The sequence below is a fragment of the Pestalotiopsis fici genome, assembly GCF_000516985.1.
Source record: "Pestalotiopsis fici W106-1 unplaced genomic scaffold PFICI_Scf_11, whole genome shotgun sequence".
Classification (NCBI taxonomy): Eukaryota; Fungi; Ascomycota; class Sordariomycetes; order Amphisphaeriales; family Sporocadaceae; genus Pestalotiopsis; species Pestalotiopsis fici.
In genome coordinates this window covers 297,434-318,582 of record NW_006917101.1, presented here as the reverse complement: position 1 = coordinate 318,582, position 21,149 = coordinate 297,434, and the positions used below count along the sequence as shown (strand labels likewise).

General features: G+C 50.0%; 7 protein-coding genes across 7 annotated transcripts; 3 read left to right on the top strand and 4 right to left on the bottom strand.

The window, feature by feature from the left end:
* Positions 1-150: 150 nt before the first annotated feature.
* PFICI_13111 (Fe-S cluster assembly protein dre2) lies at positions 151-1,243 on the bottom strand (the record flags this gene model as incomplete). Its single annotated transcript, XM_007841692.1, has 2 exons — positions 151-458; positions 523-1,243. 2 exons carry the CDS (start codon positions 1,241-1,243, stop codon positions 151-153), a joined length of 1,029 nt encoding a protein of 342 aa, XP_007839883.1.
* Positions 1,244-4,464: 3,221 nt separating this feature from the next.
* On the top strand, positions 4,465-5,111 carry PFICI_13110 (uncharacterized protein; the record flags this gene model as incomplete). The annotated part of the gene is made up of 3 exons (XM_007841691.1): positions 4,465-4,519; positions 4,560-4,716; positions 4,865-5,111. The coding sequence occupies 3 exons, from the start codon at positions 4,465-4,467 to the stop codon at positions 5,109-5,111; spliced, it is 459 nt and encodes a 152-aa protein (XP_007839882.1).
* Positions 5,112-5,504: 393 nt separating this feature from the next.
* Positions 5,505-6,984, bottom strand: PFICI_13109 (uncharacterized protein; the record flags this gene model as incomplete). Its single annotated transcript, XM_007841690.1, has 3 exons — positions 5,505-6,458; positions 6,551-6,621; positions 6,675-6,984. The coding sequence occupies 3 exons, from the start codon at positions 6,982-6,984 to the stop codon at positions 5,505-5,507; spliced, it is 1,335 nt and encodes a 444-aa protein (XP_007839881.1).
* Positions 6,985-8,673: 1,689 nt separating this feature from the next.
* Positions 8,674-10,209, top strand: PFICI_13108 (uncharacterized protein; the record flags this gene model as incomplete). Its single annotated transcript, XM_007841689.1, has 1 exon — positions 8,674-10,209. The coding sequence occupies one exon, from the start codon at positions 8,674-8,676 to the stop codon at positions 10,207-10,209; it is 1,536 nt and encodes a 511-aa protein (XP_007839880.1).
* A 1,447-nt stretch (positions 10,210-11,656) lies between these two features.
* PFICI_13107 (uncharacterized protein) lies at positions 11,657-13,673 on the bottom strand (the record flags this gene model as incomplete). The annotated part of the gene is made up of 3 exons (XM_007841688.1): positions 11,657-11,717; positions 11,771-13,353; positions 13,419-13,673. 3 exons carry the CDS (start codon positions 13,671-13,673, stop codon positions 11,657-11,659), a joined length of 1,899 nt encoding a protein of 632 aa, XP_007839879.1.
* Positions 13,674-15,873: 2,200 nt separating this feature from the next.
* PFICI_13106 (uncharacterized protein) lies at positions 15,874-16,601 on the top strand (the record flags this gene model as incomplete). The annotated part of the gene is made up of 4 exons (XM_007841687.1): positions 15,874-16,080; positions 16,146-16,188; positions 16,271-16,464; positions 16,527-16,601. The coding sequence occupies 4 exons, from the start codon at positions 15,874-15,876 to the stop codon at positions 16,599-16,601; spliced, it is 519 nt and encodes a 172-aa protein (XP_007839878.1).
* Positions 16,602-16,934: 333 nt separating this feature from the next.
* PFICI_13105 (uncharacterized protein) lies at positions 16,935-17,789 on the bottom strand (the record flags this gene model as incomplete). Its single annotated transcript, XM_007841686.1, has 1 exon — positions 16,935-17,789. One exon carries the CDS (start codon positions 17,787-17,789, stop codon positions 16,935-16,937), a length of 855 nt encoding a protein of 284 aa, XP_007839877.1.
* Between the last annotated feature and the right edge of the window lie 3,360 nt (positions 17,790-21,149).

Below are 21,149 nucleotides of genomic sequence, written 5' to 3'. Positions count from 1 at the left end.
ATAGAAATGATTACATGTGAATTCATGGTCTATTCATAATCTGGCTCGTGATCCATATATGCCTGAGCCCCCTCGAATGTCTTTTCATGACATGTTTCTCTAAGTGACAATCATAACCCGCTATTGTACCAATCCCAAATGCATAAAAACTCATAGCTGAATCTCATTGTTCAGCAACCGCACTTCCTCGCCAGGCTTGAAGGCCGGCATGCCCAAATATGGACAGCCATCGCATCGGAAGGCATCGCCTAGCGAGCAGTTTCCGCAAGATCCCACCTTGCCCTGTACTGTAAAGTCCAGCTCGTTCAGATCATCTGCGCCAAGCTTCAAGGACTTCAATGCGGCGTCTGCGTCTTCCCTCTTCTTGGCGTCTTCGGCAGCTAGCTTCTCTGCGAGACCACATGTGCAATCCTTGCAAGCACGCCGCCTCTTGCCAACCTTTGGCACGCATTCGGCCGCTGGAAAAATGTTAGCTTGCTCTTTGTCACAATCGACTATATGCGCGGTATGTGGACGACTTACGGACTGCCAAAGTCTGATTGAGATCCTCCTCCGTCAACAATGTGTCTTCGTCAATCAAGTCATCGTCATCGCCAAAGTCGAAATCATCTTCGAGATCCACAAAGCCAACACCAGCGGGCTTTGATACCGGAGGCGCCATGCTGAGTTTCTTGTCCACGCCGTTTGTCTCGGCTACCGTCACGGTAGCTACTGGAGGGCCAGCGGCGCTTCTCTTCTTTGATTTGCCAAAGGACAGCTTGAGCGGTACGGCTGCTTCCTCCTCTTCGGCCTTTGTGAAGCCATCTGGGCCAGCAACCAGTCCTGCCAGCACGGCTTCACGAGCATCTGGGCTGTCAGTGCCTTGGCCCAGAGTGCTGTTTTGTGCTTGAAGCTTGCCCCCGACCTTGAGCGATGGCACAACCTTTGCAAAAACGTCACGGTTCAGCAAGAGAGTCGACTCGGACCGTGTACCGTCGGCATCGCTCAGAACAAGAATCAGATCGTATGTAGAGGCGGGGAGAGAGACGAGACCGGCCGACAGGCGATCGAGCATTTGCAAGTCTGTCACGGATCGGTCGTGGGCGGCCAAGACCTGGCGCAGCTTCTCTTCGTGGCTCGCAATCGACGGCGGGGCAAGGAGGAGGGTTCGAGCGGCCCCGGCAGCAGAGCCGTTTTGCGCCGGCTTGGCAATGGGGAAGGCGAAGTCGTCGCTCGTGTCAATCATGATAGTTGAAGGCGACATGATGACCGGGGGTGCGCGCGCGGGGGTGAGATTTTCGGACGCCTTGTACCAATCTGAGTTGTCGTGGGAAATGAAAGATGTTTCTTGCGGTTTTCTTTCGTTGCGTTGGTTTGGCAATAGCGGGGTTGGCAATGGTTTGTTTGGGCTGGGCTTTCGGGAAGAGGAGGTGGTGGTAGTAGTAGTAGTAGTGGTGGTTGGAGGGGCAGATTACTCCGGAATGGGCAAAATCAATTCAAGAAAGATCGATGTTGGAAAAGTTTAGAGACAAGGCAGGATGGATCGTGAAGGGTCCGGCGACAGCGAATGAGGGCGCTTACAAATAAGGCAGATTGACTCCCAACGAGCGGAGATGCACGGATTAGTCAAAATGCTGGTATCTGACTTGCGCCGCCTGCATGTGGATGGAGAAAAAAAATTGAGAACTGGTCCCTTATCAGATCCGGCATCGGCGGTCCCCTTCCTCGTCGCCCTCACCTATCTCCGCAGGGGGGGCGGCAGTGACGTCGCTATTGCCCAGTGGTTGACTAAAGATGCCTGGGTCGGGAATGTATCGTGTGCCCTCAAATACAGTGTCGGATCTGGGCGACACATTCCTGGATGTCACAGTATGGACAGGGCGGCGTATTGCAAAAAAAATACCGTGGGATGGTATCGGGGGATGCACGACATTTGACCTAGCCCAAGCCAAAGTGTTCACGTTTTTCTACCGACGGGAATAGTACTAATAACAAAGTAACCTCAATAAGACCCTCAGTTTGGAAAACTGCAACTATAAACGACTTTCCAGCGGAAACTTTTACGCTGAAGTCTTGGAGCTAGACCCCGATTTCCCATCCTTTTGGCACAAGACACGGGATGTAAACCGACCCCAAGGCAATTTCAAAAGTAAACTTTTCTTGAAAAGCAAGAAGGAAATCAGGACATCGTCTTTCGGGTCATGGCTGTTTGTACGCTCCGTCGTACGATCTACACCTGTATCCAGTGTCCCAGTAGATCAACAGACATGAGCAGACGGTTTGAAACAGGCCGGGCCCTTCAATCACATGGAGACGCCGACTCAGCGAGTCAGTAGTCTTCTGCATCTAGAGAGATTTCTCTCAATAGATGCATGTTTCGAACAGTCCAGTGCGTATCCATCGCAGCCGGCCGAGAAATCAGTTCCAAGTGGCAGCAAAGAAACGGCTCTAATTTCAGATGGACTGCTACCTTTGATTGTCGCAAAACGTCCCAGTGGTCAGCCTAGCTGGCGGCAGGATGCAGCGGAACATGGATTTGGGAGGCAGGCAAAGGGATGTGCAAGCCCAAGGTGTACTGATCCACTTTCCCCGCATTCTCGTTACCCGCTTTGGCCAAGTCCATTGAGCCCCCAAAAACAAACCAACCCTTAAATGGCACGGGGTCGATGTCAGCTCACTGACGGTACCTGGAGTTGGCCGACGACGATGGGACCCACCGGTGACATAAACTTGCATTGCTTCTGACCACGGGGGATTTTATGTCGCATGCCGTTGAATTCAGCGGAGAAGCTGTAGACTTGAGTAGCCAGAGAGCTTTGAAGTAACAACCTCAATTGTACTGTTTTGAGTACAAAAATCACCAAGGCATGAATCAAAGGGCATTGCCATGGCAAATCTGACAATTGCTGCTCGCAAGATCATGCTCAGCATCTCCCTTCCCCCATCAGCCAGCATGGACGAAAAGATGCTCCAGAACCCTCCCCGATTGGCGGCATGCCAGCTAATGATTTGGTTACTACCGCCATCATCTATCGACGACGATGCTTGGTCAGGACAGGGAAGGTAAAGGAATGTATGCAGGTAGGGTTGGTAATAGGGTAGGTAGGTTACATACAAGAACCTACATAAGATCTCACTCACTCACTTCCTTCGTGGGGAACTCCTGATACTGGATACGTACATGCATGCCTTACTTTGAGGGATCTACGGGATACCTCGTGGTACTTTCATTTCTACAGGCACTGGACATTACATTGGTATGTCGGTAGGTCATACGTATTCAGTGTTCTAAGCCAGCAATGCTACTGACCCAGACAGCCGAAACAAGTCTTTCTCTTTGAAGTGCTGTTTTCCCTCTGTCTACCAATCCTAGATGTATTTGGCCAACCCACAAACAAACATTGATTTAGCTGGGACCTTTGAGCACTTCACAAGAGTCGTGATCGTAGGTCCGGTCTAGCCGTCGTAGCTCTCACGCGGTTTCGAGGCGAGATTGCCTGAGGTCACGCGACTGCCGGACCCCTCGTCTCCATCTCGAGGGGGCCCCCCCAGCACTAACAACTTACGATGGCGGCCCCATCGATTGGAGGAGGTCGGAAACCAACAGGATCGTTAAAGTTGCACGACAGCTGTTGCATATACGTATTGGCGGGCATAGCAGGCAAGAACAGCAGTTGCAATCAGCCGTTTGATTGGCAAATGTATCGATGTTGTACCTGCTGCATCTACTCCAATGTCCATCAGAGCCAATTAATGTAGCCAAGCCGTATTGATTCCGTCTCTTTAACCCCCCCATCCATCCATTGCTCGTTCCATTGAAGGAAGCTTTTATAAAGGCGGGCAAGACAGCGAACATGGTACCAGAAGAAAGTGTCATCCATTCTTCCATCATCTACGCCAACACTGATGCAACCCCCCAAACGCCGACCCAACTAGCTAATGTAGTCGATACTTTAATTAACTAAAAGATTCCAAGACCTTTCAGCTCCTCCCCTCTCCCTCCCCTCTTCTTGTCACGGTATCTAGCTGTTTCTCGAGGCGTAGCAACTTTGTCGATCTAGTTAATAGACTCTGCTTGTTACTGCTCCCCCCTCCCCCACTTCGCCCTTTCGTCCATTGAGGAGCTCCCATTGACTGCCCATATCAACCAACTTGGACAAACGGCTTTCGTCCCGGAACTCCTTCCCATCTACAACAACATAACCCATCCATTCACTTGATCTTCAACCCATCAAAGATCATCATCCAAAGCACAAACAAAGCTTAAAGGACATCACAAGGCCTGATCTCGTATCACGTACTACCAAACACCTTTGTCAAAAGTAAGTTGTGAGCACCCTGGAAGCTATTTCCCCGTCATCAGCAGCTAGCTGCCCCGCAATGCTCCTTCTCTCGTCTGTCATCTACCAAGTGATATTCTGTTGGCATCAATAAGTCCACAAACATTTGATTGTTGTTACTATTGGCTTGCTCCATCATTCATTGATGAATCATAGCCTCTGGTACTATCAAAATTCTGTCGTGGTTGTGCCATGTCGTCGTGAGTTGGATCATATAGCATGACTAACACGCTAGTATAGTGACTCGCTCCCACAAGTACAACGAGAAGGACCACGCCGGCATTGCCGAAGGCACTGTTCTCCCCCAGGAGAATGTTCCCAAATTCTTTGCTCAGAACGGCTTCGCTGGAGTCGACCCCAAGAAGACCAAAAAGAATGGCGGTGGCCGAGGCAATTGGTAAGCTTTAAAGTGCACTTACACGCCCCGAGCTGCATCCCCGTTTACTGGGCAGATATCTATTTTTATGCTGCCCACATTCATGCATTCGAGAAACAAGACACATGAATCTATTTCGAAGCTGAGAAACAAACTAACCCTCTGGTAGGGGCAACCTAGGTGAGGAAGTCGTTGATGAGCAGTTCAAGTGGGCCAACGAGCGCCGCCGATCCAACAGCAGCGGCTACTCCAACCACCTGCACGACTTCAAGACCAAGTTCGAGGTCAATGAGCCCGAGCCCGTCTTTGAGGAGAGCATCCACGGGCCTGAGCACGAGGAAGATGACACCCTCACCAAGACGGAGACGTCCTCCAGCGCTGGCAGCTCCATGGACGAGAAGCACAAGCACATGTAAAAGAAGTGATATAAGCATCACTCGACGGTCCCTCCTGACGTGCTATCAAATGAAAGAAATGTGCTGAATTCGCAAAGGGAAAAAAACACCACGGTTTCGGGAGGGATCGTATGACACTCTGGCATGATGACATTGTTATGAGGAACGACGATCAAGGTCTCTCTTATTTTGCTTTTCTGCCGAGCACTGTATCTGAACGCCACCTGGTATACGGAGGCTTGACCATTGTAACACCACGATAGGCATTGACTCCGAGATGAAGTAGAGACAATTGACCTTGTATTACCAAACTTTTCATGACTATTGCAGTGAAACCAATTTTGGCAGTGGATTCTTGCGAAGCATGATAACATTGATGCGACATGGAGATACTTCTCTATTATACTTCGTACATCACCTCAATACATACTGAGCATCTATCATGTTCTGTTCAACCACTTCGCTCTCGAAATGTGCCAAGGCCACAGTCGCCGGCTTCGCCTTGTCTCCTTCGATTTTCAGTCGGCCTATTTTCAGAGCTGCTGTTTGGGACTCGACGAGATATATATCCTCACTGTCATGCGGGACCCAAAAAATGACGGAAACGATCGAATCCTCTCCTCCTTGCTCATCAAGGGCCGGGCGGCCACTCGAGCGATGGATCTGGAGTTTCTTGTAGAGGCCCTTTTCAGGATTGAACACATCACTTTCTGGCACGGCGACTTCTTCCATTGCATCGTCCACAATAACCCGTTTGACCTTGCCATGCGCTTCCCGAGCCTTGCACCACAGAGGTCCAATGACACGCTGCCGAAGCACCGTTTGGCGGGCAGTCCAGGCTGGGGACGCCTGGTCAGATGGAGGCACGAGTTGCCGCATCTGTGGCGTGATCTTGGGCGCCCAGGCCGTTGCGTCTGGCAGCAGTCCTTTGGGCGTTTCGGAGCCAGAAGCAGAACCATCTTGCTGCTGCTGCTGTTGTTGCTGCTGCCAGCCCACGGCACGGTGCGGCGGAACATGGCGGCCCTCGCGCAGGCTGCTGACGAGCATCTCGGTAGCCAGGGGCGTGAGCCCGGCTTGCAGCTCGGGAACGGTACAGCCCGGGGGAATGGCAAAGAGAGAGCCATCACTCAGCGGGGTCTGGGCCAACACGACACCGGCGTCAAAGGTGCGGTCGTCGAGCGTCTGCAGCGTCACGCCCGTGGCCGCGCGGCCGGCGAGCAGTGCGTGGTGCAGCGGCGCGGCGCCCCGGAACTCGGGCAGCAGCGACGGGTGCACATTGAGTCCCCCGTACCGGGCTGCGCGCAGCAGACGCGCCGGCACGAAGAGGCCAAAGGACACGGCGATGATGAGGTTGATGTTTGTGGGCATCTGTGTCCCAGCGGTGTCAGAATGGTGAGGACTCCAGGGAAATACTGTTATCTCGACGCAGCGTCTTGGAAACAGGACGATTGAATACTCACAGTCCAGCCTGTGAACGTGTCGCGCTCATGAATCGTGAGCTTTAGCTCTGTGGCTACATCCCTGATCGGAGCTATAGGTATTGTCAGACCAGAGGTATTTAAAGGAGAGCAATGCAGAGCTCACGGTGCTGTATTTTCTTATTGCCCCTTCCCACTCGCTTCCCCGGACGGACAACTACATCGATGGACTCAATGAGGCCCGGGTTTCTGAGCTGCTCCTCATGTAGAGCCCTGAGATTGGCGCTACTGAACTCATCGGAGCCGCAAAATAGAATGCGCAATGGTTCCGAACGCTTTTGTGTGCTTTGATGCGACTGAAACCGCCTGCATGTCGTTACATCTCGGACTAGTGGTGCCAACCAAGCCTCAAAGTGAGAGGGCCTCGCGGGTCTGGAGCATGCTGCCGCCAGTAATGGTTTGAGCCTGAGCCTCATTTGGATGCAAGACAATATCTAAGAATCATGACCCAGTCGAGTCTCTCTGTTGTCTTGATCTCGACCACTATCTCCGATATTGAGATTTCGAATTCTCTCTCCACGCTGAGACGCGGGATTGGCAGGATCTGCTCAGACGCGTTTGCCCAGAGACACACGAAAACCAAAGCCAATGGCAGATAATCTGTCGGCAGAATCGATACAGTCGCGGTCCTCAGCAAGAATTCCGTACCAATTATTGGAAACACAATAATGCAAAACCTGTCCATCAAAACATGTACAGTTGACCACTGTATTTCAGTGGAAATGTATTAAAGAAGACTATGCAATTATTGGCGTATCTCATACTGGTTATAGAGATATAAATGACATTAACGCAATGATAATAATTCAACTTCATCAACAGCTAAGATCCTCCATAATGATATTGTTTGAGGTAAAATGGTGGTTCTTGCAGTGCAATTGATTGAAACCCCTCCTCATTTGATTAGCTAATTACACGCTGTGCCTCCACTCGACTGGACTCTGATGTCGTTACGGACAACTGTTCCTCCATTTCTGGCTCCTTTGCCCATACAGAAATAAAGCCCATACCTCCGCCTATAACAGTGGGTTTAGCCTGCAAAGGGCCAATGTTCGTGATGGAATGGTCACTTACATGTATCATGAGCATAACCAGGGCAGGCTCTATTGCAGTGTGTATCATCAACCCTGCTTTCCATTGGCGGAATAGTGTTTCCACAAAGACAGCGCGTTCCATTTGTGAGCCCGACAATCCAGCTGTGGTGTCTTCTACAATTCATGATGCATAGCCCACGAGACAAGTACGTGTATGGCCCGATATCTGTGAGGCCCATCGAATCAACGAAACATCCTATGTAGGTGTGCGTCTGCCATGATGGGCTAAAGAGACAGGAGAAGGCAAGCAACAGCTTGGAGGTGCGCATAATGAACCACTTGTTGCGTCTCCTTATGTGACAATTCCTCAGACACGACGAGATATAATGTAGAGTAGTAAAGAGAAGACAGAATGACCAGTTATACAATATTCACAACACCAACGGATTTGAATAGGAATGGATGAGCAGTTGTTGCCTAATCTGAATCACCAACTACTTTAGCTTCCAGTCTCCAAGTCAGCAATTGGAGCATAGAGAGTTGATGCAACTAATAGCGTGTACTATACCTCTTTAGCCCTAGATACTTTCGATAACCGATAAGCCGATGGCGTTCCCCACTATGCCCCTACGTCACAGGAACCAGCAGCTTCCTTACAGGCCGAGACCCGACAGCAACCAAGATCATGAATGAGACCCCAGACGCGTTGGACTTTGAGGCTGAGCAAGAATATTGGCCACAGCAGAGTCTCACACCTTCCGAGCTTTCCAGAAGCCACGGGACATTTTTAATGTACTTTTTTCGGTCGTTTTGGGAGGGCAAACTCTTACGCATAATAATCAAACATGCGACGTGGAAGCGCGATTACCGTGCAGCTCTAAATCCGTCAACCCGCTGTAAAACTACCGGACTGGTCCATTTAGAAATCTAGCTCATACTCGAAACTTTAGTCACTTTATACCCAATCCGTTAGGTGGTTGCTGCCCGGGTGAGAACCTGCTCAGCATATTCAAGACTTCTCCCAGGAGTCTGGGCAAGGAGACAAGTCGTCATTCATCGCAGAGCATCAACATGTCGATACGAATAGCCCTCGACAATCCTCCAGAGTTCTATACGAACCTGGACTTTATACAAGGCCGCATAATTCTCGGCCTCAATCGACCAGAGACTATTGGTAACATTGTTGTCAAGTTAGAGGGCGATTCGAGAACAGCGCTGGATCTTGACGATCGCGGCGTGGCTGTTAACAACTACAGCAACTCTCACTTCCCCACGGATTACAGATCCGAAACCCACAAGCTGCTCTATCTGGTCAAGCAAGTCTATCCAGATGCAGCTGCCTCGGCCTCACCCGTCGGCGGCATGCCAGGCGTCATGTATCCTGGACAACACGAGTTTCCCTTCAAGTTCAAGGTGCCCTTGAACAATATCTGCGGCAACCCAACAGCCATGGCGGCGCTGAACGGCATTGGCGGGATCGGGGGACCAAGTGGCAGCGCCAACTTTCTTGGCTTTGCAGGCTTTCGAACCATGGATGGTAGCAAACAGCTGATGCTCCAGCATGTGAGGGCTACGTTGCCCCCGTCTCTCACTGGCTTCCCGCGGAAAGCTGAGATTCGATACTACATCAAAGTCACCATTCAAAGACCTGGCTTTTTCAAGGAAAACTGGCGCTATCAGATTGGTTTCAAGTTTCTGCCAATAGAGTCACCACGTCCACCCATAACAAAACAGGAGGCTTTTGCGCGGCGGCCCTTCACATTTGATCCTCGCACGCCTGAGGTTATCAAGAAAAGAACGTCATTCTTTGGTTTCCAAAACAACACGAAAGCTCAGGAGGAGGAGCTCATTCCGCCATCTTTGGAAATGTCAGCCCGTCTACCATATCCGAGCATTTTAACATGTAACCAACCAATACCCTTGCGGTTGGTTGCCAAGAAGCTTTCTCCCTCAAAGGAGCAGGTTTATCTTACATCGCTAGAGATTGCACTTCTTGGATTCACCCACATTCGTGTCTTTGACTCTCGAAATACCGAGGCCACCAGATGGGTGGTAGCGTCCGCCAACAATCTTGCTATACCTGTAGGAGACCCCAACGACGCAGTGGACACAGAGACGGTCTTGCCAGATCGCTTCTGGGCAGAGCGCCCTTTGCCAAACACTGTAGCGCCCTCGTTCACCACCTGCAACCTCTCTCGCCATTATGAGATTGAGCTCCGCATCACCCTCACCTGGGGCAAACCAATCAAGGGCGGCAAAGCCACGGCACCCTATCCCAAGCAGCTCTCCCTACCCCTGAAGTTGTCCAAGGTCGATATCTACTCGGGCATCACCCCGCCTCCGGAGCTCGTACAGGCCGCGGCGGGCAGACCACAGCCGCCACCACTTCCACCTAGGGCGTCGACAGCGCCCGGCGCACCGCACGATCCTCTTTACCCGCCTCAGCTGGCCCCTGGCGAAGTACCCAGATACGACGACGCACCACCAAGCTACGATGAGGCCATGGCCCAGCAGCTTACGGGACCGCAGGAACGGCCGGCTTACAGTGGAGTAACGGCAGAGAATGACCCAAGTACCATGCCGCCGGAGAAGTCTGGATTACATTAGGCTGGTTTCTATGGCCAGTATGCATGACTTTGATTTCAAGCATTATGATTTGAGAAGATTAAAGTATCAGAGACATCATGGGGGTGTGGGGTGGTCTGGTGAAGCTCTTATTAATGGACTAGATATATACCCTTTCACGAATGGAACGAGACGGATGATAATAAGGAAGTTTAATACTGCCATAGCCCTAATAAGTAAATATATACTCTGCGTGCCTTTAGTAGTGTACCAAGAGAGTAGTGCTGTTTGGGGCCTCTTAATTCTCTTGGCCTATCTTACGATGCAATGCCGGCTTCGATAACATGTTTCCTATTTGGATACATTCAGTGAAATCAGTTCTCAATGTAAGCAACGTTCGCATAATACAAAAACTTCCGAGAAGAGGCTGAATGCGTAGGTAGCACCTGGAAAGGGGTAAACTGGGTAGTGTGGTGAGACATTCCTTCCATTGCCCAAGCTTGGTCCGTTTGCTGTATAAAATCGTGTAGGCAAGCTTCGACGTGGTCAAAGGAAATCCCATACTGGTGGCCATGTTGCCTGCGTAGCCCCGTTTGCAGGCCATATGGTTTCCAATAATGCAAAGAATTTCCAACATTCAGACAACTGGCTTCCAGCTTGCTTTCTGGCAAGATGGCGTAGTGGTCCGGCCGGCACCCCTTCCTGCCTTTAATGGCAACAGCCTGTCAGTTCCTGATACCCTGGGTTGGTCAATCCTGGCTGTTGATCCTACGATAAGCTCGACTCGAGGAACCTAAGGGTTCCTCCCTCTTTTTTTTTTTTTCTCTCTCTTGATCTTCAAGATTTGTTGAAATCAAGGTTCCCATGACTGCAACGAGTTATGAGTCAAGGCATTTTCTTTTCCTAGTAATCTAGTATTACTTGATCACTTCCCTTTTTGGTTTACTTTCCTACGAACAACGGCTGGTTTGGAAACGCGAAAAAACCTGGACAACTCAGTGACTCGAACCTCGCACCCAGGCATGAGCGCCTCATTTGAGAAGCAATAAACGTGCATTAAGCTTGATAATTGTCACAAGCAGACTGTCGCACGCCATTACAAGCCTCGCATATTGTAAAGCTATTCAGAACGTCATCGTCTCAAAGAGCGATCCTGACGGTACATCTCTCCAACCAAAAAGAGTTTTCATGCAGTGTGTAGTAACGACAATAACGAAAGACTACGCTTTCGTGACTGAATTGATTTACAACTACCTAGAGGACGATCTGAACCAGTGATCAATCCTTTGACGCCAGCTCAAGGTGGACTCGAATGTGACGATGTTGACGCCTCCGTACCCACCATGGTCAACCGTGGATGACACTCCTCAAACACCATCAAAAATGAAGACAAAGACTGAAATATTACCACCCATATTTTGTTTGGCAGCAAACACACTCAAATACATCCGATCGCGGCACAACGCTGATTTCTGCAGAGATGACAGAATTATACCTCATCCTCAAGGAATCGGTAGGCAAACTTGAAGTCTGCCTTGCGACGGTTCATCCTGAGAACGAAAATTAGCTTATTTCATGAAACTCGTACTTGACTGTTACTCACCAGGTGCTCTCATAATCGAAAAAGCGGTAGGTTCCCTGCTCAAACTCTTCCGTGATAGATTTGGGCTCTTCGTGCCTTTGGAACCAAGTCTGATATTGCTTGTGGAATCGCCAGCTCTGATCCTTCAATGCCTTGGCTGCCAAATATTGCTGATATGTCCCCTGCTTGTAGTAGAATACGTAAAACAGCGTGTCAGGATCAATCTTGGCATAAAGCCGTGGATCATCAAAGATAGCCAGCGGTTCTTGAGGGTACTGAGTTGGGAACGGGTAGCGCTGATCAGGCTTATACCTCCGAGGAGCCTCTGCGTCACCGATATCTGGCGTATTTGCTTGCGACACTTGCAGCATCCGCATTTGTGAAGGGGCGTTCACCTGGAGGCTACGCTTTTTGGTGATCTCGAAAGACTCCACAAGGTCTGACAATGATGCCGGGAGGTGATAGACGCATTCTTCTTCCTTATCCTCCTGAACTGGTGTAGACTTGACGCCATTGGCCAGGCCGTTGGCTTGCGAAGCTCTCGAAGATTCGGCAGCATCTGCTTCTCTTGCTGCCTTGGCTGCCGCCTTGGCCGCTGCCTTCTCTGCCTTCTTAGACTGTGCGGGTGTAGCGGGTGTGGCGTCCGGAATCTTTGTCTCGACTTGGGCAATAGAAGCCCCTGTTTTCGTTTCCAAGGGAGCAGGTTGTATCGGCGGTATGCTCGGCGAGTTTGCCGCACTAGACCGCGCCTGTTGCGAGATGCTGGACACTGCAGCCACAGGCGGAGCTCCTTGCGGCGGAGGCAGTGGCGCAATACCTAGACTATTCTCCTTCGCAGCCGCTGCAGCCGCTGAAGCATACTTCAAACCTTCTGTGCGCGGCGGAACGGACGCTGGCTTCATACCACCGGCGACCGCTGCGCCACCATTTGTTGAACTTGAAGAAGACGGGTTATGTAGAGTGGCGAGCGTCGGTAGGGGGGACTTGAGTTGTGTCGAAGGTCTGCGTCCCGAGGTAGCTGTCGGTTCGGCGGAAGTCTGCTTCTTCGTGCTCGGCAAGCTGGCAGGCCTCGACTCAACTTCCGGAGTGTCGTCCTGTACGGATTGCGTTTCTTGAGACGACCCCTTATCTCCCTCGTGTCCAATGCCATAAGCTTCCTCCTCGTCTTGCAGATGCAGGTCTTCGTACATTTCCTCATCCTCCATGAAGTCATCTGCTTGGTTGTCCTTGACATAGTACTCGATAGAGTCCTTGATGTTATCAATTTCTTCGACTTCGAGCCCGCCGTTTTCCAAGGATCGCCTGATGAGTTCGAGTTTGCTTATGTGCCATCTATGTCGCTCGATGTGGTGGTCGAGGTTGGCGACACGTTCCTGCTTTTCTCTCTGGTTCTTGCCCTTTTTCAGCGTAGCTTGTATACCTTCGCTTGTAGCCTCGAGCGACTCAATCTGTTGTTCGAGCTCCTCGACCTGACCGGCTAGCCATTCGCTCATATCTAATTTGGCTTGTTCCTTCGGATCGAGCTTCTGTTGGGCCGACAGACCTTCCTTGGAGTAGGCTTTCGTCTTCATCGCTTTTTCCACAGCCTTGAACGATTCCATTTTCTACAGCAGACAGATTAGCATAAGGGGGATGAGGTCGAGTCTTGTCAAGTCTTCTGGCCACCAACCGTCTCGATCAGTTTGCGCTGCTCCAAAAGCGGCTGCTTGTCCTTAATGTCATTGCCTGTAGCCCACGTTTTGATCTGATCTCGTAACCGTTGCAGTTTCTTGATCTCCCGCTTCAGTTGGTCTTCGAGCTTCTCCTTTTGCGCTGGATTTGTGGACTGTTCTATTTTCTCATAAATCGCATCGAAATCGGCCATGCCCTCGGCGACCTTTTTGAAGCACTTGTCGACTTCCTGTTGCAGTTTCCTCGCGGCCATCTTGTGCGGTTGCGGCTATCACGCCGTCTTGGTTGATCGTTCTTGAATGAATACACTGTTTTGGGGGTTGTGGTCAAGTGTAGAAGGTTGGCGTACAGCTTGCACGATCAGGCGCAAGGTACGGCAAGGTGGGTGATGAGAGTCGATTGTTTTGTCGCAGATGCGCTCGCTCTCCAAAACCCGGGCAAGGTCGAATGGGGGATGGAAAAGGGCAGAATTGCCTTGATGGATCGTTTTGCAATGGCCCAAAGGATGCCTGCTGAGTCGCGGCGGCTTCCCGGTGTTTGATCTCTTTCTTACTCCCTTGTGGACGACGAATAGGCGACGTGCCAGTTCGTGGTCGCAAAAGAAAGTTGTTGGAAACGTGCCTATCCGGCGAATTGAGTTCTCAGAGCATGCAGAAAGAGATGTTCTGTACGTTATGTTTCTTGGTTGTGGGTGTAAATAGTCGCTCGCCCGTTTGCACAATACTACGTTTTGACCCTACCGAGAGCTGCAGAAGGCTGAGCTGGTCAAAGGTTGAAGCTTTGCCGGAGTAGACAGCCCGTTCGCCGACTGACGCCGCCCAATCCGGGTGGCTAATGGTGCTGCATCAACGCCAATTAGTGGACCGCGCGGCTGAGGTACACTTTGCTTCAGTGCAACGCTGCGCTCCTTGGTTGGTGTTTACACTGACTCGTCGCAAGCTGCATACATCACCTAGGCGTTAGATTACTGCATCATTTACGCCGCCTAGCTTGTACCTACATTGAGGTAATTGTCAACAACACCTGACATGAGGCCGACCAAGCGCCAGAGATTTACCACAAACGCCTTGAAAACGAGGTTTTACACATTTCCATCATTGTCGTCAATCTATGCTTCAATCTCCCTGGCGCCTTTACTGGTGTAATGGTTTTTTGGTATTTGTAATCATACTCTATCATACTCTATAGTATTCCAGGTGTACGGCCACATTTCTTGGCGTGGCGTAGCTGACCAACCACACGGCTATATTCGAGTAAAATCGGGCCCGATCGTTTTGCTTTTTTAGACTTTGAACCCTTCCCGCGCCCTCAAAATGGCTTCAAATCTGGATGCATTAAGTATAACGATAGAAACTATTGCTATTTATTGATCGGTAGTAAATTTAAGGCTTTCGGGGTTGATTTGATGCTTTCGCAACGTTGCGAAGGTGTGTTTTTCTGACCTGCTTTTACGCCACGTTTAGTCCTAAATTGTATTATTTCTTATCTTTCTTATCTATGGGAACTGGCTGTAGAACTGGCTGTAGAACTGGCTGTAGAACTGGCTGTAGAACTGGCTGTAGAACTGGCTGTAGAACTGGCTGTAGAACTGGCTGTAGAACTGGCTTGGGAACTGGCTTGGGAACTGGATTGGGAACTGGATTGGGAACTGGCTTGGGAACTGGACTGGGAACTGGACTGGGAACTGGACTGGCACCTGTTTTGTCAGCTGGCGGTTGGTTTTCTTTTTCTTTTTCTTTTTTCTTACAATTGACGATCTTGCTGTTCCTTGATCTTGCTGTTCCTTACGATCTTGCTGTCCCTCACGATCTTGCTATTCCTCACGATCTTGCTGTCGTCCCTTCCTTTTTTGCGTAAGCAAAAAGGGAACTAGCTGAGGTGTCAGCTAGTTATAATTATATACACATGTTACTTGCATAGCTTATCAGTAGAACTCATCTATCACTTGGTACCCATCGTATCTCATGTAGGTTTTGTCTAACGGCTTAGCAGATGATTTAAAAACGCGCCACTCTCAAAACTCACCACTCAAAAGGCGTCATTGCATATCCTCTACTACTGTCCCTTCGCCCTCGACCAAACAGAAGCAACGCATCTGAACTGTATCTGCCGCCACGTGACATCGCGTTCGGATCATATTATATATTGCCCTAATACAGGTAACAACGCTGCCAAATATAATCATGCCAGTGCAATGTTAACCCTATGAGCTAGGTGGCGTTCTGTATACTCAGTCTGGCAACTTTGGCTATTGCCACAACAATCATCGCTGTTGTAGAGCTCTTGAGAACCGGATCACAAGATTGTTCGGGCCATATCCATTCAAACGCAAATTCCCGCTGTACAGAAATACTTTGCTTATTCGCTTGGATAATCTACGGCAACGCATCTCAACATGAAGGGTAAGACATGACCCTCTCGACTCCTCGTTTCAAGAATTTTGAGGCCCTTGTATGTTTATTTGTGATTTCCGTCTTCTAGCAATTCTGCAACGGGTTCTGTCAGCTTCCGTCACCGTGGACAAGGAGGTCGTCTCCTCCATCGGCAAGGGCATTTTGGTCTTGGCTGCCATGGCACCGGGAGACACCGAGAAGGAGGCTGATTCGCTCGCCAAGAAGATCGTGAAGCTGAAGTTATGGGATGACGACAATGGTGGCCGGGTAAGTGCTCCTGTCCCGTATCACGGGTGGGCAACTGATATCTGATACGTCGTGGAACCTCGCAGTGGAAGCACAGCGTGCAGGATATCGGCGGTGAGATTCTCTGCGGTAAGTTGCATGCCCATCTGAAGCAATTTCCAAGGTCGCGACCCACAGTCCTATGACCAATAAGACTGATTATTGGCAACAGTATCTCAATTCACATTGCTGGCAAGCACAAAAAAAGGAAACAAGCCTGATTTCCATGGTGCTATGGGCGGCGATGAGGCCAAGAAGCTTTACCAATACTTCTTTCAAAAGGTCCAGCAAGGTTACCAAGCGGAAAAGGTAAAAGATGGTGTGTTCCAAGCCATGATGCAAGTCGCTCTCGTGAATGACGGTCCGGTATGTTCCACGTACACCAAGCGAATAGAGACATACTATGTAATACTAAGACTTTTCCTCAGGTGACGCTGGAAGTAACTGCCAATCCGCCGCCTCCTCCGCAGCCACCATCCACAAATGGAGGGGCTTCATCGTGAGGGCAGCAATTGTACATGGATGGTCCGTACAGACACGTAGGCCCAGCACGGCAGTCGAATTAGCGATTGGTTTGAATTAGTAGGGTTAATGAGGGTATCATAGAAATATAGATGCAATGCCAATACGCCTCCGGTGTGCTGCGAACCCACGCCAAAAAAACATCACCACCCCAAGCAAGTCGTTCGTCTTGAGCCATAGTCACCATATTGGGTACATGTGCTGAAGTGATATATCCTGTCACAACATGGCCAGGTTCAAAGACAAAAACTCCGACCCCAAAAGAAGCAACTCAGATGCTTGTACTTGACGCCTCATACGTTCCCTTGTATCAGTCAGAAAGCTTGCCTGGGCCTTCGGTTGACCTTCTTGGATCGTCTCTTTGCCGCAACCTCGGGATCCCAAGTTCCTGAGAAGATATCCTCACACTCGTCCTCATCTTCCGAGTCAAACACAATCGGTTCGTTGTCCACATCGGAAGAGCGTGTGGCAATTTCCGCGGGAGCTGGCAACTCATCGAGGGCCATATCTTCCCATGACTGATAGTCTGCAACTCTTGCGGTCTCCAAGATGAACTTACCGACCTTGTACTTTTGCGTTTCCTCTTTGGCGTCTACATATTTCCAGCCCACTTTTGTACGGCAGATGGCACACGATATGTCGGCCACCACATGAGATCCGGTCACGAGAACGCGGGACTCTGATTTGCCGACAAGTATGTTGACCAAGTCGGCCGTGCCCTTGCTGCCAGTTGTGTTTTCCGGCGGCGAGACGAGATATGCCCGGCCATAGCGTCCGGTAAATCCTTTGCTGACAATCTGCGACGTGAATGCGAAATCCGTGGAGCAGTGTGAGCAGCGAATGGTGTTGGGTTGTGTCTGGGTGAGCTTTGTGGTCACATGTGAATGGGGGTCTACGCTTGTTGTCGCCCAGCGGCCAATCTTGGAGAAGGAGAAGCGGGATGGGAAGTAAGAGGATGGTGTTGTCGGCGGGCTTTCGAGCGGACTAGACAAGGACGAATCGGTGGGCGAGCTCCCGAGCGACGGGACGAGCGCGTCGCTTGGGGGACTGCCGTAATTTGTGGTCGAGACGGAACTTTGTCTTCGTCGTCGAAAAGGTATATTAAAACTGGGTAGAAGATAGACAGGAAACCTCGATACCGGGCTGGTTGCAGTCGTATCGCCAGCCATGATGGGCAGTATTGTATGGTAGGCACCAAGATATGTCGTCAAGAATCAAGGCAATGATTTGGAAAGCTCTCAACGTTCTGATAAGAGCACTATCATGTGTTCAAATATGGCCTGGCTGGAATCTCGTTCCTAAGTGAAGGGTGTCGGGCCCGTTGGGCTCGTCCGACGTCACGAGGGGGAGGGGAGCTTTCTGGCTGTGTAAGTGTAATCTGTAGATAGGTAGTATGCAAGATACTGAACCCCGCATCACTGACGTGCGAGGGGAAGCGCTTGGTGCAAACCACCAAAAGACGAATAAGTTATCATCAAAATATCACGAAATGTGCAGAGCATGTTGGGTTTTGCAATCTTGCTGAAACAGACACAGGGGCGGTATTGGGGAATATTATAAAGTAAACGGCTCAGGCGATCATCTGTCCCTGTTACTGTTCCCGTGCCCATCGCATCATGGTGTCACACCGCAGCCGCTGCCCTGGAGGGTGGTGAGATCGAAACCCACCAAGCTCCTCAAAAGATACCCTAGGAAAGTTATCTGCTAACAAGTCTGCTTGTCCAGTAAAATCTTCCCAAGGTCTATTATGTCAAATCCGACACACGAGTGGGCATGGGGCGAGTGTTGGATACATGCATCCTCGCTATCCAAGTTGAGACTTTCTGTAGGGACATGCTCTGTATGTGAGTGTGACAGCAGGGTGGGGAAGCACTAACGCCCGCTATCACTGCCGGCCTTGCAGCGAGCCCACGCTCTGATCCTCTCCGCCCTGCCGCACAACCGAAGGTTCCGCCTTTGGCCAAGCGATTTCGGGGCGTTTTCTGTCATCCGTGATGAAAAAGCCTCTGTTTATCGCACATATGAATGGATTAAGTGAACAATTGTATCATTTGTATATGATGGATAAGCTCGAAATTGAGACTGTGGTGTTGCCTCCACGTCCCGGCAGACGCAAAGTTGCTGTTGACCAATTCATATAACTTTGCCATCATGAAGATGGCCAGTGAGTGGTGTACATGTGTACATGATATCCTTAGTTCGAAAATTATGACTATACTCCAACCCTCGTGGGTAGATCGCCAACTGACTCATACTTTTGCAATGGAACACACAAGTTGCTGAGAATTGTCTGCTATCCCCGCAAACCAAGTATAGTCAAGTATTCTGGGTTGTCTTTTGAGAGGAAACACCAACTCGGACATGATGGATTAAGCTAAGAAGATTTGGCCAGCTCATTACAAACTTATTCCACTTCCTGAATAATTGATGTATACTTAGGTATATGTATATGTACCTGGGTGAAATATTCATATTGCACGCCTGGCTAGAAGTTGGAATTATCCCGTAAGGGAGATACGCAAGGAGCTTGAAATAGAAGCTAATTGATCAAAACGTGCCTTTATTACTGTCTGTTGACATCTACTCTACATCACCTTCAGAAAGTTAGCATGCTTATAATCATATGAAGGCAAGATCGTAATATATGATTCGATTCCCCGTCTCTCCCTCCTCTCCTCACTCTCTTCTTTCACCTAGTGACACCGATCCTACCGTCTCTGAGCAGCGTCTTGAGAAGTTGAAGAGGGAGCACCAGCATGCTCAAGAGTTGGACGAAGATTACCAAGCGCGTAGAAGATTCCTAACCATAGCCCGCGCCGCACTATCATTCTTTGAATTCCTTCTTTGTCTGGTTCTTTTAGTCTGATCCCTGGATAAATTTGGCTCCTCCATAGTTACCCAGGTAGTACGCGCCGCTGGCCATTCGTCTGTATCAATATGTCATTCAAACTCAAGTAGATCCCACATACTTCCAGGAGGGTATCTGTTCTGTGAGACTCACAATTTACACTATGGTCATTATGATAATCGAAAGCTACTACGTGGGGCACAAATCTCCATTGTGAGTAGCTTATATCTTGATTGGTATTACAAGACGAAAGACTGTATGTAGTATTATAAGATTTCAACCATGCATTAGTGCTTGAACAAGGGTGTTTTTACTTGGAAAGTCTATTGAGTTCCACACTCTGGATCTCCATGCCATGCATGCACCGGCGGGAGTGAGCAACACCAGTAGTAGAGGACAATGCAACCAAAATAGTTACACCTCGATCGCCCGAACTTGAGCAATCTCCGCGGCCGTTTCTAGCGATCGACTAATGTGGTAGGTGGTCAAGATCGACAGCCCCTTTAGTTGGAGCACAAGGCATCGCCAATATTTTGTTCGTCGTCCGCCTGAGTAGCGTGTTAGCTATCGACAGGTCGAGCGAGGTGCAGTGTAAAGTGTTACCATACAGCACTGCAAGCAACACTGAAATGGCACCAGGAATGTCATACGGAGCCATAATTTGCCTGGTCATTGAACGGTATCCGGCAATGCAAGGTGGAGTTTTGCATCAAGTTGTCCCCAGTTGTCGCAATGGAGATTGTAGATCTCATAGTCGTAAGACCACAGACATCGTTCTACGTGTACAATTCGTTGAATCTGAGGCACAATGGATGCATTCATTTGCCACCCAGCTCATGTCTTACGATATTCAGATAATTTGTTATACTGCTCCCCAGAACTCAAACAGATGTTACACAGCATGTGTGGTAGGTATGGCTAAGTGTAGTGCGCATCTCCAACGCTGGACGGTTGACTGCCAAACCTAAAAGGACGAATAGCAACTGCAGAGGTTGAGCATGTGGTCTGGAAGCAGGGAGCATTGCAACCGAAATTCGAGATTATTCGAGTGGAGTCGCATATGGGTGGGCACTAGAAGACCTGCAATGGTGCTAACGCCACCTGGATTTGGACGCTGAGGACTCCAATGCATGCCCTCCACGAAGTCTGCGCAGCCTACAGGGCCGCACAAGCGCCCTATGAGCCAACCAAGCTGGGGGGCTCGGGGGCCTTTCGGCGGGCCACAGCGCCTGCTCAATGCTTACGGAGCAAGCTAGAGGAACCTTGTTGGTGGCCCCTGCTTATTCCTTTGTGGTCCGGCCCAAACCTGCCAGCCAGTACTAAAATTTCTCCTCTTTCCCTCGGAAATTGACCGCCACCTCGACTGGTTTGTTTCACTCTCCTCACGGTTCTCCTAAGCACACAGGCTCGCCAACCCAAAGTCAGCGCAATTCGCTACTGTCAGACCTTCGGGCCTTCCGTCAGTTACTCGACGCTCAATTCTCCAGCTACAGCTCGAAACACCACGAACAAGTCGCCATCGCATTCATCTGCCCTCTCACCTCGGCACGATCCTCAATCAATTCTCGCGCACAACTTTGTCGTCTCTGCCCTAGCGCACCCCCGAACCCAACCACGAAACCCATTTCCCAACGACAACCCTGGAGTCCCTCAGTTGCCATGGCGCCAATGAAAAACAGTA